At 57.3% G+C, this 18159-nt stretch overlaps 2 protein-coding genes across 5 annotated transcripts in view; both read left to right on the top strand.

Annotated features, from left to right (window-relative positions):
• Window positions 1–2152, top strand: part of Jakmip1 (janus kinase and microtubule interacting protein 1) — a 119526-nt gene extending 117374 nt beyond the window's left edge. For all 4 annotated transcript variants that reach the window (XM_013073090.3, XM_087187299.1, XM_087187300.1 and 1 more), the window contains 2 exons: window positions 811–886; window positions 1965–2152. In XM_013073090.3, the coding sequence (XP_012928544.2) occupies window positions 811–861 (51 nt within the window). In that variant the 3' untranslated portion in view covers window positions 862–886; window positions 1965–2152. The remainder of the gene's footprint in view (window positions 1–810; window positions 887–1964) is intronic.
• A 90-nt stretch (window positions 2153–2242) lies between these two features.
• CUNH4orf50 (chromosome unknown C4orf50 homolog) overlaps window positions 2243–18159 on the top strand; it is a 95820-nt gene continuing 79903 nt past the window's right edge. The window contains exons 1-4 of the mRNA XM_021260308.2: window positions 2243–5733; window positions 7131–7531; window positions 11333–11471; window positions 13432–13923. Coding sequence (XP_021115967.2) covers window positions 7245–7531; window positions 11333–11471; window positions 13432–13923 — 918 coding nt within the window. The 5' untranslated portion in view covers window positions 2243–5733; window positions 7131–7244. The remainder of the gene's footprint in view (window positions 5734–7130; window positions 7532–11332; window positions 11472–13431; window positions 13924–18159) is intronic.

Consider the following 18159-nt stretch of genomic DNA (forward strand, 5'->3'; position numbering starts at 1 on the left):
CTAATCACACATGCAACCTCACTAATACCAGAAAAATAAACGAGTTGCTTATTAATTTTTGAACTGCATAAAGTTGCAGTTGGACATTCAACTCAAAAGAAAAATCTGACTGTGTCTCATTACTAGACCTTTTGCTGTCTTCCCAGACAGAACTGCCCCTCACTGCACAATCACACTCACCGCATCGTGATATTTGGCAGGTCGGGTGTTTGTTCAGACCACCTCGAGGCTGGAGCACACGAAGCATGAAACCAGATTGACGGTTTCTCACGAGCACCCCGAGAACTCACTGAGAATCACAACCACTTCCATCGAAACAAACACAGGCACATTAGTTTCACCAAAACGAGATCAACATCCCGCTAGTTTTCTGTTGCCCTCTTTTTTTTTAAATGTGAGAACAAACCATATAAAAAGCCGTTTCGTTACTTATAAACATTAACTACATTATATGTTTTGTATGCAGCCCCAGACAATTCCTCATCTCTCAGTGCAGTCACCCACATTCTACCCTGTCCTGCCCCGCCGAGTATTAGCATCAAAGTCCCGCTCCGTGGTGTAGACGGTGCTGGCATCCTGGTTGGCTGGGCACTGGCAGTGTGGGGACAGCCCACTCAGCAGGGCAGGCCAGAGCCTGGAACTTGGCGCACACCCTCCTGAGGCCTGCTCCCTCTGCTTGCCCCCTGCACCCGACCTGGTGTTGTAGTTCTTGTAAGATGCTGTCATTGACCTCCACGCCACATGTCTTACATCTTTTTTCTTTTCTTTTCCTTTTTCTTTCCCTCATTTTCTTTTGGTCTTATGTTATAGTTTTTGTTCCTTTTTTTGTTTTTCTCACTAGCATTCATTCTGTGGCCTTGATGACTCCAGGGAGCTGAGCGCTCGGGTTGGTATCCTCTCCTTCCCCTGGGTAGAGCTGGGACTTGCCAGCACTGGCTGAGCATTCCTTAAGGGATCAGGGCCTGGAGTGTGGCTGAGGCTGGGATCCTCGGCTCTTGGGTCCTCAGGTCTGGGGGTTTGGGGTCCTTGGGAGTCCCTCCGTGGGAGGAAGATGGGGAGGTCTCGGTGGAAATAAGGACCCCTCTAGCGGTTTCATCTGCGGAGGGGTCTTTGCTTTATCCCAAAGGCTCTCTCCAATAGGCTCAGTTCCGGGTCCTCTCTGTTGCCATGGGGACCAATACATCTTCTGTGGGGTGCCCAGCAAGGAGCAAGGGGTTTTCCAAGGTGAGGGATCTGCACAAGCAGGAGGTCAGGCAAGTGGCTCAGGAGGCCAGACTCTCAGCTGCCTGCAAAATGCCCAGGACCCAGGGACCCGGCACCCTGGCCCTCCTGCTGCCCTCATCCCCATGCCTGTTTGGATGCCTGTCTGCTTGGGGACTGCCAGAACCCTGGAACCTAGGCCCTTCTTGACCATTGAGCCGTGTGTTCCCAGAACCCAGCTGCCTCCAAGTCTCTGCCTGATCCCCAGGCCTTACCCCGTGCTCCCTGTGCTGAGCACCTGACTCAGGACTGGGTCTGCAAGGACCCCGAGATTCTAGGGTTCTACCCTTGACCCAGCCCAGGCTGAGGTCCCCAGCTTCAGGGACCACCAGTGCCTGCTAGATGTCTTGACACCACACACTGAGCTCTGGTCCTGACCCTGCCTGATGTCTCCAGCGTCCCTGATGCTGACCCTGGCCACAGTGCATGGGTCTGGCACCTCCGTCTGGAGCTGGGCTGGCCTGGCCGGTGGTGACTCTTCCTTAGTGTGGCATAAATGAGAGTGTGACTTCGGTCTGGGGGACAATGCAAACTGAGCCCCACTGATGGGGCGGGGTGTACCAGGCTGGGTGAGGACTGGAGGACAGCACTCTGAACCAATCCTGCTTCCTCCACCACAGGCCAGGTGGGAGAGATGGCAGTGGTGGGTGGAGCCATTTTAACCTTGGTTTTGGTGTCACTGCAAATTGTGTTTAATCTTACAGGATAGAAAAAGAGCCTGCGGAATAAACGGAATCCCTTACGGCCACCCCAACCCTACTCAAACCCAAACTCAGCAGCAAAACAAGCTATTCAAAGTCCAGAGACTGGAAACAGTATTCATATTTATTTGACAACAGCTTTAACGGGAGGCCTTTTGGATGTCCCACTGGGTCCTGGCCAGCCCATGCTGCATGGGCTCAACAGGGACGAGGGGACCGTGTCCCACTTGGAGCTAGTGCTGTGTTCCAGCCGTGGCACCTTAGAGCCCGAGGGGCAGAGACCTGAACATCAGGAAACTAAGTGCAATTAACAGACAGCAAGGGGCTGGAGAGCCGCTGCAGGGTGGGACAGGCTGGAGTCTCTGTCCCTATGCACATACCTCCCCTGGTTGCGGTGTGTGTGCAGCTGGACGCACAAGCCCCCTCCACCCTGTGTACATAAACCCCATGAACCGTGCTGTGTCCACCCCAGAGTCTGTCTCTCAGGGTGACTCACACAGGTCCCTGGATCAGAATCCTAAGCCAGTCCGGCCCCGTCACCAGAACCCTCTAAACTGGATGTAGCAGCAGCGGGTGGCTGGAGAGAGAGTTGGAGCCTGGTGGAGGTAGAAGGCCGGGTCCCTGGAGCCCCAGATTTCCATGGGAAGCTGAAGGATGTGCCACTCTTGTGGTTCAACACAGCGAAAGCCCAAGAACATGGTGTCCTTAGGGCCAGGTGGGTGGAGGACTGAGAACAGACACCACCATCGATGAGGTGACACTTGCCTGCCTCATGGCTTGGTTACGGTTTTCACGGGACCACTGGGGAGGAGACCCCTGAAGCCCCTTGGGAATGAGGCCCTTTCTGGGTCAGAGCAGGGGCACTGCCACATCACACAGGGAGTACCCTGGATGCTGAGCAGAGCAGGAGAGTTTGAGGGGTAGTGGATGCGCCCGAGAGTGGGCGAAGGGCAGGCTGGGATGGCCAGACACCAGCTGCCGGAAGTGGACCCCAGGAGGAAATTCCGGAGTAGGGACAAGACAAATGAACTTCAAATGCCATTCCTGCCATTGTCCCAGGGTGGGACCCCCAGAAGGCACCTGCGCAGGTGGCTATCCTCCCCAGAACATGGGGCCGGGAGGATGCCTGCTGTCAGTCTACGTGGTGTAGTTTGGGAGTGTGGACGAGAAGGAACCAGTGGCAGGCCAGGACACAGCACCTCACTGGCCAGGGAACATCCATGCTCTGTGTTTGCTGGCTATGGGGCCACCTGTGATTTCTCGTGACAACAACTTTGGAGGAAACAGAAATGACTGAGATTCAGGCTACCTTGAGAAACTGACATTCTTAGAAGGCCAGATGCAAGGGTGGAGAAGGAAGGACACGAACTCTGAGCAGGATTTGGGGCTTGAAGCGGACACAGGCAGAACAGCTGAGACGTGCCGATCTCTGTCAAAACCCAAGCCTCAAGCACCCACGACCCCGGCTGGTGGAGAACCAAGATTAGGTGGCCAAAGGCCATGGAGGTGACATCCTGTGTGAAGGAATGGATATGTGGGCATCGAGGTGGGGTGCAGTCCCGGTGAGGGGAAGGAAAGCACAGCATGGAGCTGTCACCGAGGCGCCTGCAGCTCTCTGCTCCTGTGGCATGGAGGTCCTCATGCCCTCTTGTCAAAGGACAGGGTAGCGTCTCTGTCTGCCTGGCTCTCCTCCTCAGACAACGTGTGACAGAGTGGCCTGGCCTTGGAGTCAGATGCACCTTGTCACTCCCAGCCGGGCCACATCCCTGCTGTAGACCTCGGCCACCTCAACAGCTGCACAGCTGGAACAGGAGTCGAAACAGCTACATCTGACCCTAGACCACAGCTCAGGCCCAGGGAGTGAGACACACATAGGCAGGTGTGGGAGCTGCTCGCCTCTGGAGCCCCAAGTTCCTAGTAGGAACGAACTTTTCTTGTCATCATCCGGGTCTCTGCTAGGGACAGGCCTGGGTAGAGAGCCGTGCCTGGGATGGTGCAGAGCTGAAGGCCACCAGGTACAGTCTCCCTCCATGACACCTGTGTCCAGGTGAGGCACAGCCTCAGGGCTGTGTTGCCTAGAAACATCTATGTAGTTTCCAGGGGAGGAGAGCTACAAGGTCAACCCCAAGGTCACTTTCTCAGGCAGAAAGGAGAGGGCCGGTGGACCCCTTCCCACAGTCCTCTCCCCTGTTCTTCATTTACCCATGCAGCCTGCACACCTGGGTTTCTGCTTCTCACCCTTACACCTCTATCCTCTCCAGTCAGTGGCAGCCAGCCAGGGCTGGAACAGAGAAGCTGAGGATGGGGAAGTCTCCCCACAACTGCCCTTCACTGTGGGGCTCCTGCTGGCCATGGACAGGTTTTGACCCCAGCGTGGGCACTGTCACCCAGAATATGGGAGGCAGAACCTGTAACCCAGGCCGCTGTGTTTAGTGTCCACCCAGCCTGAGGTCCACTGTGTGCCTGCAGCCTGGGGCAGGGCCCTGGCGGAGCTGTGTCCACCCTGAGTTTCTCCCTTCCACAGGTTGGGGCTCAGTGGCTCCTACTTTCCCTGACTCCATAACCAGCAGGTCCCAGGAGTCCCCCCAATATCCGAAGGACAAACTCCAAGAGACTGATTTTAGTTTATTCCTTACCTGTAGCTCGAACCTGCTAGGAGTGGGTCTTAAGTCACTTTTCTCATTGCTGGGACAAAATACCTGACACCTATAACTTAGAGGAGGAGAGGTTTGTTTGTAGAAGTTTCAGTCTTTGCATAGTCAGCTGGCTCCAAGGCAGGGCTGCATGGCAAAGGCGCCTGGTGGAAGTGTTCGCAGCAAGGTGGACAGGAAGCAGAGAGCAAGGGAGGAGCCAGGGAGGGAGATAAGCCGTTCCAGGCCATGCCCTCGGTGACCCCCTCTTCTCACCAGGCCCCGCCTCCCCACAGCAAGTCAGCCAGAGCACCCCCATAATCCATCACCTTCCAAAAGCCCTGCCTATGATCACAGCACACGAGTCTCTTGGGGGCTCTTGGGGCACATCTAGCTATAACTGTAACAGGGTGCCACACGGAGGGGGAACACCCCAGGAGCCAGTGTGGGCCCCTCTTCCTCCCTCAGCTTGTCGTGGGGCTTCTGCAGATTCTAGCCCATGCCCCAGAGTCCCCTGTGTGGCAGGTGGAGCCCAGGTCTCCAGGGCCTGGGCCTCCCTTCCCACTTCCCTCCTTGCCTTTCCAGGGTGCAGGTCCTGGGGCTCCAAGCCCTGCTGTCACCTGTTGCTTGTGTCCTTCCTGTGACCTCCTTCAGCAGCGGGGACCTCATCAGGCTCCCAGGGGGCACAGGCCCTGTCCTTACAGCTGCTTCCTGTCCATCTGCTTCTGTCCCCTCCAGAGCCCATGGGGCAGGCAGGCTGGAGGCTGCGGGCTTGGCCTTCACTCGGCAGAGGAGGGGGCCAGTGAGTCACCTCCTTTCTTCTCCCCATCAGGCAGAGGCCCAAGCTCCAGCTGCCTCTCCACCTGTGCAGGGAGGGGGAGCAATGTGGGGAGAGGGATGGAGCGGGCCCTGGTGAGGGTCTGGCTGTCTGAGACCTTCGGCTGCCAGGTCATCTTCCTACAGCAGGGGCTGCTCCCCAGGTCCCTGAGGAAGACTTTCCCAGGCCAGGAAGCTGAAGAAAGCTTTTCTTTAGCCTGAAGAAAGATTCATGTCGATGGCTCAGTGCTCTGTATCCGGTTCCTCGCTCTGTATCCTGGGTAGGAAATATCTGAAGACAGCACGTCTCTACTGAACATCGACAGGTGCTTTCCGGTCATTATTTCTAATGATGCTGTCTGACATGGGCATACACAGCACTGGCTTTACATTAGACACTGTAATATGAGGGAGGCATCGTGTGTGGGGTATCGTAGTCATCTGGGGCGATGCCCAGGATGTGGGAGGATTGTGTGGTTGTGGAAATGCTGAACTATTTCATGTAAGGGACTTCAGCCCCCATGTGTTGTGGTTGTGTGGGTGTTCAGGGGTGCTGGGGCTCGCCTACAGCAGGAAGGAGTCCCAGAGAAGTCACCTGAGACCACGGCAGTGTGCACCAAGAGGAAAGACTGTGTCCAGGAGGGTCCCCTGCAGCTGCCACAGGAGGTCTCTGTTTCTAGGACCTGGAGAAAAAAGTTGGCACGGGTTCTAATGTCCTAAGACAAAGGAGCGTGTGGGAGTCTCTCCCATGATTTCCACAGGGAGAATTGAGCCTCTGGTGTTGAGTTTTCGCTTGTCCTTATCACAGCCCCAGCCTGGATGCCTCTGCCCATGGCTCTTTCCTTTTCAGCCCTGCAAACCTCAGAGGGCTCGGTCCTTGGTGACACATTGGACCAGTACCTCCCTGGGCCAGAGTCTCCCAGGGGCTCCCGGGCCCACATAGAGAGGCCACAGTCCTCGGGAACCTGGGAGGACACAGCCCCAAGCACTGTGTGCCCTGGGCCGCCCCACCCAGCTGCTCCATCGCGCGTGGCTGGGGCCTGAGAGTCTTGTTGCACTAGGCCTTGGTCACCTCTGCCTCCCACCTCTGGGCTCTCAGAGGCCCCATGGCTCTCAGCCTTGTGATTTCTCCTGCCCGGGGGCCTGGAGTGCACCACGCCTGAGTTGTAGCTCCCAAGGTAGAACGTGGTCTCTCAGTTTTGGAGTCAGACCTGGGTTTGAACCCTGATCCTGCCATGCTCCATCCCATCTGTGGGCCAGGAAAGCTCCCTGCTTCCAAAGCCTCCCTTTTGCCTTGTCTAATGGTCACGTCGATCCCCCATGGGGTCACCAGGAGAACTGGACCAGGAAAGGCATGAAGGGAGCCCAGGGCAGTGTTGATTTCCATTCCGTTCGCCTAGCAAACCCCAGGTCCTCCATAAATAGGCGCTGAGCTCAGAACGAAGTGTAGGCCGTCCTTCATTGTGGGTGGAAACTTGAGCCTCATTTGCTACCAAGAATTTGTGACACTGTGATGGTCCCGCCTGGAGATCTGATTTTTCCTCTTTGGGTGCATCGCTAACACTTGGTTCCAGCTGACTTTTCTGTGCTGGGTCCTCGCACTAGGTGAGTTCTGGCATGCCCACGTGTAAAACGAGAGCCTCATCCATATTGCATGAGGTTTGTGCCAGTGAAACCCAAGTCTCCTACTCATGAATAATCCACCTGTTCTTGCGCTCCTCAGACGATATTTTCCTGAGCAATCTGCAGGCCTTGCAGCCACCTCAAAATCTCCAGAAACTCCATGATGTGACTTCGCTTAATTTTATTAAGTCTCCACCCATGAAATATTTACGAGATGGAGCCCACCTCCCAAGGACGGACTGAGAAAAGCTTTAGCTATGTCGTCAGAGTCCCCAGCAGCGACGGGTTTGATGCTGTGAATGTCGATGTGAAGATAGACACGTGCTGGATGTTCCAGGACGAGGAGGGCAGCGGTGAGGAGCAGGGTTGTCTTGCGGAGGAAGCATCTGGCAGCCCAGATGTGGACACCACTGGGCTCAGGAAACAGCTGGAGTCCTCAGAGCCAAAGCTGTCGGCAGCAGTGGACCAGCGAGTCTTGTTGGAGTCCGAGCTGAGGAGCAGGTATGCGTGCCATCTGGGGCCGGTCTCTGCGCTCGACAAGTCCTGGGCATCACAGTTGTGTTCCGGTGTCACACGGGGCCATCGCTCCAGCTGAGGGCCTGGCTTGCCAGGGTGCACAGCCTGCCTGCGGGGGTCATCACCCTGGCCTCCTGACCTTCCCGTCCTCCACTCTGCACCTAAGCGGTTTCCCAGCTCCTGGCTCCCCTGGGTGCAGCCCGTGAGAGGCACCGGAAGGGAGTGGTGGGGGCAGAGCCCAGGTGTCTCCCCCTTCTGCCCTGGCTGTGTCTCCTCCCATCCCAGCCCCTGCTGGGTGCCCTGGCTCCAGAGTTGCTAATCTGGGTGGCTGTTGTCTCTCTCTGCCTTCTGCCTCTTCCTCTGTCCTCCTGTCTTCATGTTAGGAGCTCCGCCTTGTCTCTCTCCGCTGAGCCCTGCCGTGGCTCTGCTTCCACAACGGGATGGCATGTCCCGAGGCTGGTGTTTCACCTGGGCCTTTCTCCAAAGCCCAGGATTTTCTGACTGTTTCTTTCCTTCTTCCTCTTCCCTCCCTCCCTCCCTTTTATCTGTCTTCCATCCCTCCTTCCTTCTTTCCTTTTATCCATCTCCTTCCTCCCTCCCTTCCTCCCTTCCTTCGTTCCATTTTTCCTCCATCTCTTCTTCCTTTCTTTCTTCTCATTCTGTTTTCTTTCCAGTGCTGGGACTGGAACCCAGGGCTTGAGCCTGCTAGGCAAACGCTCTATGGCTCAGCCACACCTCCAGCCTCCCCAGTGACATCTTGACCCTCGGCCAGCAGAATGGGGCCCACAGTGCATTGGGGCTGGGTCCGTGCCGATGGGTTTACTGATATCCCAGCGACCAGGCACCTTGGACTTCTGTGCGACCTCCCTGTTTTCTGGTATTTGCCTTTGTTTTAATAAAGGCAAATCATTAACTGTATTTACATGTGATGCACTGTTTTTCACCTAGGTAAAAATGTTCACATGAAGAAATTTACAAATCAGAAAAATTCCTTTTTTCTTTTGCTCTGTGATTGCCATCCATCCATCCATTCACTCTGCACTGTGAATCACAGAGAAGCTATGCCCCTTTGCCTGGCCTTGGGCTGTCGGAATAAGAACTGCAGATTAAGACCTAACAGAATACTTTTCCACATGTTTCTGGAGGCTGGAAGCCCATGGTCAAGGGCAGTTCCTCCTGAGGCCTTTCTCCTTGGCTGGCAGATGCCAGTTCTCCTGCCCGCCTGTGTTCGTCCCTCTGTGTGTGTCTGTGTCCCCACCTCTTCTTCTTACGAGGACACTGGTCACATGGGAGGGAAAGGGCCATCCTAGTACTTCCCTTTAACATAATCACCTCTTTGCCAGCCCTGCTCTGGTGTCCTGGGGATCGGAACTTCAACACAGAGAATTTGAGGATGACAGGAAGTCAGCTCAGAGGAAGTCCTGGGGCTGTAGGCAGCCCGGGAGGTAGATAGCACTTCCTCCTGAGCAGGAAAAGGAAAGGCCACAGGTCCAGGGAGATAGGAGGTCCTGGGGGAGGAGAGCCCTGGGGACAGCATGAGCACCTGGAGGAGGGGCCCCGCCTTGAGCTGTGGACTGCATCTCTCTGAAGATGGGTCGCCATCTTGTGGGAAGGGGTCCAGGGTTGAGGAGGTCAGGCTCATGGTGGGTGAAGGAGAAAAGCACCTCCAGGCTCCCTCAAGTCCCATGATGGGTAGTGCCATTATCTTCTTTCACCGGTGGGGAAACTTGAGGCTGGGAGGATGAGATCCATTGCCCACTGTCACCAAGAGCACAACCCTGAGGGCAGATTTCAGGCTAATTTCAGCTCTGGCTTTGGTCTAGCCAGAGGATAATAAAGGATTGGCGATATTCACTGGAGTTACTTCAATGAAAGAGTTAAAACTTAAAGTATTTATTTTAAAAATAGTGTATCAGGAAAAAAATAGTGTATCAGGATTGCTAAATACTTGAGACAGAAGACCGCACTCCTGGTTTCATAAGCGGCTCCTCTGTGCAGACTAAAGGCAGCAGCATTCTCGAGGGCGAGCCCTCCCTGGAGCATTTATGTGCCTGATGCGTGTTAGCATCTTCCTTAAAACAACACGACACAGAGATGACACCAGGGAGTGAGTGACTTATCCCGAGGTCCCCCCGCCAGTGGGGAAGCAGATTTCTCCCCAGTGGCCCATCCCCGACAGGGCCTGCAGCGAGATGATGTCTCCCAGTCTCGTAGCACTCTTTATTGGACTGCCTACCAATGTTTGGAAAACCTGCCGTAGTTTAATGGGTAAACACACGGCACCTCATTGCTAGCCCACGTGTGTGGGCCTGTGAGGCCCCTGTGACTGCCGTGACAAATGACCGCAGTGCACGCAGATAATTTCACAGCTGGGAGGGCGGAAGTTGGAGATCAGGCTCCCTGGGCTCTCGAGCAGTGTCCCAGGGTCTGTGGGGATTTGTCTCCTTGTGGGCCCGGAACTCCTGGCTCCTTGCACCCAGGGCTCCTGTCCTGTCCCATCGTCCACCTGCAGGTCATGAGGCTTCCCTCCTGGCAGCCAGCTGTCCATGCCCCTGACAAGGACCCTCGATGTCATCCAGGATGCTCCCAGCCTGGACCTGACCGCACCTGCAGCCCCTCTGCCCTAAAAAGGCTGCATCCCCGGTCCAGGGGGCCGGGATTCCGTTCAGTTCAAGTGCAGCCATTGTGTCGGAATTAAACCAAGCCCCACATTTTCTGTTGCTGGTTGGTCTCAAAAGCAGGAAGGTCTTTCTTTCCCCTTCTAGTTCTCACCGTATCGTAGCAACCAGAAGCGCCCAAGCCCGGCTCTGGACCCTGGAACCAGGCTGCCAGTCTCTTCATTTAGGATTAGGAAGGGGCCAGGTCATCCTCGCCCCAGGGGGGTCACACACCCTTTGTTCCCTGGAGACCCCCAGAGAGGCCTCTTGGGCTGGTTATCAGTGGGAATGCCTCCTTTATCTCCTCCTCCAGCAAGCCTGAGTGAGGAGTGGCTACCCCGTCTCTCGACAAAGATCAAAGCCTGTGGCTGGCAGATGCCAGGCCAGGCACCAGAGCCAGGGATTCTTGGTGTGTGTGTGTGCAGGGTGTCATCCTGGGTTCGAGGGGCCCCAGCCTGGACCCGGGGGGCCTGGGAAGGATGAAGGAGCCCCTGGGGCTGGGCTGTTCCTCACTGCTCCACGGTCAGGCCAGGTCCCTGCTCACCGGGAAGTGTGAGGGATACAGAGATGATTTTCTTTTCATTGCAGCCTTTTCCTAAATTCTGTTCCTTCCTTAGAAGAGATTCACACGAACGTAGCTAAAGGGGAGCCAGCACAGCAAAGCATGACCAGTGCGAGTTCAGGAATCAGACAGCCTGGGCTCTGCAGTGCTGTGTGAGTTTGGGGAAACTGCTTAGGCCCTCTGATCCTCAGTGTGCTCCCTGGGAAGTAGGAGTAGGGTTAACCCCCTGCCCCTGCCCCAAGGCTGGTAATGTGAGCCTTAACTGGAGCAAACGTAGATAAAGCTCTCAGCCCACCCGGCTCCGCTCAGCTGTTCTTGATATCACCTGAACATGGGATTACTGGTTTGAGGTGAGCAGATTTTAGATTCTGACACCTGGCAGCTTATTCGTTATTCTGATGATGGTCTCGAAGCAGTGGAGATGATCTTTAACACGACAGGTAGGAATGGTTTTAAAAATGCAATTTTGTCTGGGCGTTGGGTTGGCTACATGATGAGGAAGTGTGGCCCCGTGGGCCCCTGGGCTGCGCCGGCCCGTCCTGAGCAGTGTGCCCGCTTCTGCTGCAGGATCCGGGAGCTGGAGCTGGCTGAGAGGAAGCTGCTGCGGAGGGTAGAGGCGCTGAGCGCCCGTGTGGCCCAGGAGCGCAGTGCGGCGCTCCGTGCCCATGAACAGCGGCGGGCGCTGCAGGCGGAGCTGGCCAGCCGGGTACGTGTCCCGCGTCCCTCTCTTCCCGGGTTCGCTCCTGTCCCGGCTGTGCAGCCGCATCTGCCTGCTGGCCTTGCAGGCCCTGAGACGGTGGATGGCAGAGCACCCAGCGGCCATGGGCCCTTCTCACAGGCTGTGTCCTGCCTCTGGGCCCAAGGACAGGAGATGCTGACGCTGGCCTCAGCAATGACAGGAACAAAAAACTCTAAAAGTGGGGGCCGGCGAGCCAGGCGTGTTGACACACACCTGTAGTCCCAGTTCTTGGGAGGCCGAGGCAGGAGGATTACCGTGAGTTAAGTCCAGCCTGGCTACATAGTGAGACTCCATCTCAAAAAACCAAAACCAACCCAAACACAAAACAACCCAGAGCTGGGGGCAGGGAGGGGGTGTGGGCACCTTGCCCAGCATGCTGGGGCCAGAGGGAGGGAAGCTACGGAGAACCAGGCTATGTCGGGAAGGGCCTGCAGGGTGTGGGCAGGAGGTGCACCAAGGCTCCCTGGCGGGGATGGAAGGAGCCGACAGGGCGGAGTGTGGGTGTGTGCAGGGGAGCGGGCTCTGGGGACGGGAGTGGGGATGCTCGGTCAGGCGGTCATTTTAACTGCGCCGGGGAAAGTGAGGGCGGAGAGCAGGGTGCAGACTGGAGGGCTCCATGGAGAAGCAGGGTGGGCGGCTCCGGAGCTAAACCCGGCTCTGCCACCAAACCAGCTGAGCGACCTTGGGCAAGTGGCTTCACCTCTCTGGGCCCCAGTTTCTCATCTGTGAAGTGGGGATGACACGCGCCAGCCCCTCATGTTGTTGCATGGGTTGGGTCAGTGCGTGTAAAGCACTGGCATGGCAGGCATTTAAAAAGCACGGCTTGCTTTTACTGTCGAATTCTTGGCCATCACTGAAGTCCTCCGGGAGAGTTGAGGGGGCAGAGGACAGGCCACTTTTGGGAAGTTTTGCAGAGGTGGGGAGGACCAGGCTTAGGGTGCTCTGGTGCCCAGGGCGCCCCCAGACTTACCCGGTGTAGCTGATGGCTCTCTGGAGCGCAGCCCACAGTGCTGCACCCGCAGATGGGCTGTAGGATGGGTTCTGTGGGCCATGACCAGCATTTGTCCCTGAAATGGACCACGAAACATGACAGGCGCAGTGCATGCTGGGAGTGCTGCTTCAAGAAACTTGGGTTTCCTTTGGTCACGCTCGAGCATGGATAACACAATGAGGCGTGATGGTCAGGTGTGGCGCTGGCCACGGGAAGCCATCGAGGACACTGGAAAAGCACAGGGATGGCCGGCAGCGGCAGTTTGGAGGGCAGGAGGTGGGAGTCGGGGCTCGCCGAGTCCTCGGCTGCCAGGGACGTCCAGCCGGATGTCCCCGTGCACCCCCTCAGTGTAGAGTCCAGCCTGTTCCCTCCTTGGCTCCGTGGCTCTTCCCGTCCATCCCGAGGGACATTTTACACGGAGGGCACTGTGACAAAGGGTTCGCAGCTGTGCCCTCTGCCTGTGGGTTTCCAAGGCGACGCCGGCCCAGCCCTGCTATAGAGATGTTCCCAGTGGGGTGGAGACGGGGCAGTCCTCAAGGCAGCTGTGGGCGGCCAGGCCAGCTGAGCCTGCCTGGGCGGCATCGACTCTGGGGGCTCTGGGAGTGGAGTTTGCAGACTGGTGTGGGTGTACCGGCACTGGGCGACTCTGCGGCTCTCCTGCCCCTCCACCCCGTGAGTTCCCGTCCAAGGACCCAAGGAGCCCATGGTGGTGCAGGGCCAGGACTAGGACGGGGTAAAGGGGGCTCTTGGCTCCTGGGCAAAATGTTAGCGAGAACCAAAGACCTCAGTCATCGAAATGTGGTACTGTTTTGGGGCAAAAATAGAACGCAAAAACCCGCACCATGCGCAGCCGTGGAAATGTAGGGTAAAGCTAGGATCAGGTGAGCGATCGCGCGCCCTGGGGGCGTCCTGACCCGGGTCCCCGCCAACTTGTAGGTCCGGGAAGAGGAGCTCACGGCCCAGCGGCAGCGGGAGCAGCTGCGGCGGTGGCGGGAGCGGCTGCGGCGCAAGGACGAGGCGCTGGGGCTGCAGGCGGCAGCCCTGGAGCGCTGTAGGCAGAGCCAGCGGCGGCAGCTGTGCTTGGTGCGCGGCCAGGAGCGCGCGCTGCGGGCGCAGGTGCAGCGGCTGGAGCGGGACGTGCGGCGCCTGTGCCGCGCCGCGGGCCTCCTGCTGACCCAGCGTGGCGCCCCGGCCCGGGTTCTGGGAGTTCTGGGCGCCCCCGAGGCGTCGGCGGAGCCGCGCGCGCCGCAGTTCAGGGCCGAGCGCAGGGAACACGAGGGCGCGGAGGAGCGCAGGCCGCTGGGGGCGCTGCCTGGCCGCGTGTCCGGGCTGCGGCTGTCGGAGATTGGCCCGTGGGCCGGGGAGGCGGAGCTCGCCGAGCAGAAGCGCGGCCTGCGGGAGCAGCTGGTCGCCAGACGCTCCAGCCCGGTAAGTGGCCGTAACCCGGGGCAGGAGTGACCGTGCGCTTTTCTCTTTTTCTTTTTCCTTTTTTGGTTTTGAGGCAGGGTCTCTCTATGTAGTTCAGGCAGACTTTGAACTCAGGAGCCTAGGCTGGTCTCCAGCTCCGGAGGTCCTCCTGCCTCATCCTCCCAAGTGCTAGGATTACAGGGAAGAGACGGGGCCCGGCGCGGCAGTGTCCTGCAACACGTGCCACAGAGCGCCGCAAACTGGGTGGTGAAGCGACAGACCTTTGCCCTCTCTGGTCCGGGAGGAGAAGTGAAATCGAGAGGGGGCAGGAGACGGCCGGCTCCTCGCCTCTTCCCGCTTCCGGTCGGCCGGTGGACTCGGGCTGTGCTTGCGGCCTCACGTGGGGTCTTTCCTCCCGCGTCTGCTTCCTGTCTCCTCGCGTGCAGACGCGGACCTCATGGAGTCAGTGCCGGTCTGCCCCACCGGGGCCTCACCTCAGCCTGGTCACCTTGCAGAGCCCTCATTTCCAAACAAGGAAACGCGTTAGGACTTCAGCGACTGGGGAGACGCAGCTCAGCTCGCTGTGTGAGGATGCTGGCTTGGCTCACCCCTCCCCTTATCGTGACTGTGAACATCCACGACGACCCCATTTCCAAATAAGATCGTACTCTGAGGACCAGGAGTCGAGATTTTGACATAGGAGTTGTGGGGAACACAATTCAGCCCATAAAGGACTCCTCTGCGTGCGCTGTTGTGAGGATCTGAAAGCTGCTGAGCACCTTGGGCTGCGGTTTGGTGCCGGCCAGAGTGTGAGCTCTGTCTCCCGCTGTGCCCAGTGGCCCTGGAAAGTCCCACACAGTATCAACGGCGGCCGTGCGCTAGGCGCTGCTGCTGGCCTTGGCCCCATTGTACAGAGAAGGAGGTGCCTGACCTGCAGATAGTAAGTGTCGCGTCTTAGTCCCTTTGTACAAGTTTACAAGGTCTGCATGGCTTAAACAACAGATGTTTGTTCCTCACAGTTCTAGAGCCTGGACATCCGAGATCCAGGCACCTGCAGGGTTTGAATCGGTGTCTCCAATTCCCAGGTGTCAGGGGCTTGGTGTTCAGCGGTGGCATCGCGGAAGCAGGGAACCTTTAGGAGACAAGAGAGTTAGGTCACTGGGGCGCACCCTCGGAGGGGACATCGGGACCTGGCTCCTCTGCCTCTCTCCTTCTGCTTCCTGGGAACCTCGAGAGGAGCCCCCTCCTCCCCACACACGCCTCCTGCCGTGATGGCTGGCTTGCCACAGGTCCAGAAGCAACAGAGCCAAAGACCATGGACCCATGGACTGAAACCTCCAAAGTTGTGAGCCAAAATAAACCTTTCTTCTTTTTAAGTTTGTATCTCTGGTATTTGTGACAGGTGTGGATGTTGAGCCACACCACCCCCTTCCTGGCTACGGTGGTGCCTTCTCACTGTGCACAGGACAGGAGGGCATAAGGGCACTCATCTCATTGGGGGGCTCCATGCCTGTGACCGGATCACCACCCAGAGACTCCACCTCCTACTGCTGTCACACTGCGGGTTTAGGGTGAACACAAATCGGGGGTGAGGACACAGACACCAGGGCCATAGCAAGGCATGGCCAGGCTCTGGACCTCGCATGGCCTACACTCCAGCGATGCAGCTTGGTCAGTATTACTGAGGTCCTCTTGGTGCCCATGCTCAGCTCTGGCCCGAACTCAGACAGGAAGGGGACTAAGACAAGGCCCTGCCCTCACAGCGTGATGAAACAGCCCGAGGAAGACGGCAGGGACAGAAGAAAGGACTGGGGACCCCTTGAAGGCCTTGGTATTGGCACGGGGCTGGACCCAGTCTGCAGGGCAGGCTTTTCTTGGAGGGCGGCGATAGCCCAGCCTTGCAGTGTGGTGGGCAGCAGAGGGCCACTGGCCACCGGGGCTCTGGGGAGCTGGCGGGGCCACACTCACAGCTGCAGCTGCTGGTGAGGAAGCTGCCAAGCTGGGTGCTAAGCTCCCTGCCTGGGTGGAGCTGCACAGCCTCCATGGTCCATGCTGGCAGCTTCTGGGCCAAGTCCCACAGTGTCACGGGTCCTCTGTGAATTTGCGAAGCTGCCGGGGCATTGTGAGAGGCCACTCCGGTCTTCAGCAGCTTTCTCTGGTAACTAGCGACCACCAGGGGTCTCTTTGACAAGCCCCTGGGTCCCCCTGTGGGACCTCCTCTCCTAAACATGGCACTCGAGGCCCCTGGTGCTCTGGCCTAGGCCTCCTCCTTGAGCTCAGCGGCTCCCTGTCCCCTGCTGTGCTCTCCCGGGCCCCGAGTTTGCCAAGCCCTGCAACCTGCAGCTTCCTTGGATCCGAAGGTCTCCCCTGCCTCCACCAGCCACTCCGTCAGGCCTGGGGACCGCCACCTGCTCCAGGAAGACCTCCCTCACCTCAGGATGGCTCTGCAGCGCCCCTCCACGCTGTGACCCTCTTTGGCTGCCTTAACCTTCATTATGCCAGCTGCTCACCCACCCCTGCAGCTATGGGCCTCCTCGTGTCTGGGCTGTGGGTGCAGCTCAGCTCAGAATCCACCCCCCACCCCGACACAGACTTGGGGAATAGGTGATTCAGTGGGAAAGTGACTCTAAGATGGCTCGGGCTCACTGGTTCACTTCCGGCCCAAGTGAACACCTCAAAATGGTGGTGCAGAGAAGACCAGTGAGAAATTGGGACACAAGTGTGTCACACACGTCACCACCGAGGAGGCTGATGTCCGTCTGGGACTTATCCTCACCTGGCACAGCAGCATGCTGTGTCCCGACAAGCTTATGGGGTCGTTAAATAGTGAGCTTCATTTTGCAGATGAGGAAACCGAGGCAGGGAGATAAAGTCACTCACTCAAGCTAATTAAAGAAGCAGAACTGAAAAGGGCGCAGACTTTACTCCACTACCCCGGGCTCGGGAGCCATGGCCTGAGTTAGAGTGAGAGCAGAGTGAGACCTGGCCGGCTCTTCCAAGCCTCACGGGGACATTGGTTCAGGTGTGGACAGTGGCGATTCAGGCCGCTAGAGGGCGGCAGGGGCTTCGCCGGATGCTCCTTGACTTCCCTGCCCTGACAGCTTGCAGAGCGCTACCCCTGGTGGCAGCTGCAGGAGTGGCTTCATTCTGAGGGGACATGGACTTGCATTAGGGAGCCAGGCTTGGAGAAACCGCAACCCTACTGTGGACGCTCGAAGTCAGAGCCACCGTGCAGACATAAAGTCAGAGTGCACTTTGTCACCTTTGTCATTTCCCCCTTCTGCATGTTTTGGGTCTATTTTGCTCATCTTTGAGATTCTTGAGGTGGAAGCTTGCACTGGTAAAATGATACGGGATTGGAGACTTCCTCTTTCTTTAAGTCAAAATTATTTTTAATTGTATACATTTATGGGGTGAAAGAATTTTTAAAAAAGATTTCTCAGGATTCCATTTTTTCTGCTATATTTGGCTCCCCCGTTGTGGAGAATCTGAGCCATTAGAGTATAACAGTGGCATCAGTGGGCATCAGTCTCTGGGGGCATCAGTGAGTAGTAAAGCCCTTACAGAGCCTGGCCTGACGTGACTCCCATGAACGCATGCAAAGGAGGCAGGAGCAGGCAGCTGTGATGCCCACCCCAGCGGCCCGTGGTGGGCACAGTCTGGAACCACCCAGATTTCCCTAAGGGAGCCGGCTTGGTGGCTTTAGGGACGCTACATGGCAGGGAATCTCAGCAGGCGCACAGAGTTGCTCAGCAGAAAGACCAGGTGAGAAATGATCCTGCCGAAATATTAAAAAACCACACTCGGCGAAAATTTGCACTTTGTACAGACAGAGTATTTACAGGGCCTCTGCATGGGGAGACATCTGCAGAGAAAAAGCCAGGGCTGTTCCGACACAGGAGGCTCTGCCGAAGACCATCCTATTGCTCTTTCGCTACCATTTGCTTTGCTTTCCAAAAATGCACATTCGCTAGATGTGGTGCCGCACGCCTGTGATCCCAGGACTCGGGAGGCTGAGGCAGGAGGATCACCTCGAGTTTGAGGCCAGCCTGGGCTACATAGTGAGTTCAGGGCCAGCTTGAACTATTAAGGGAGAGACCCTGCCAAAACCCCCCCAAAACAAAAAATGCACATTCAGGCGTGAGCTGGACGAAGGTCCGGGCAGATGTTTCTCTCCTCCGGTGTTGGGAAGCAGGACACATGACAGGGCTGACCGGAGTGCAGTGCAAGGAGGGAGGAGTTCAGGGCCAGGCTCAG

This window comes from Heterocephalus glaber, unplaced genomic scaffold, assembly GCF_053883595.1.
Source record: "Heterocephalus glaber isolate CG9 unplaced genomic scaffold, H.glaber_assembly_v1.0 deba00001509, whole genome shotgun sequence".
Classification (NCBI taxonomy): Eukaryota; Metazoa; Chordata; class Mammalia; order Rodentia; family Bathyergidae; genus Heterocephalus; species Heterocephalus glaber.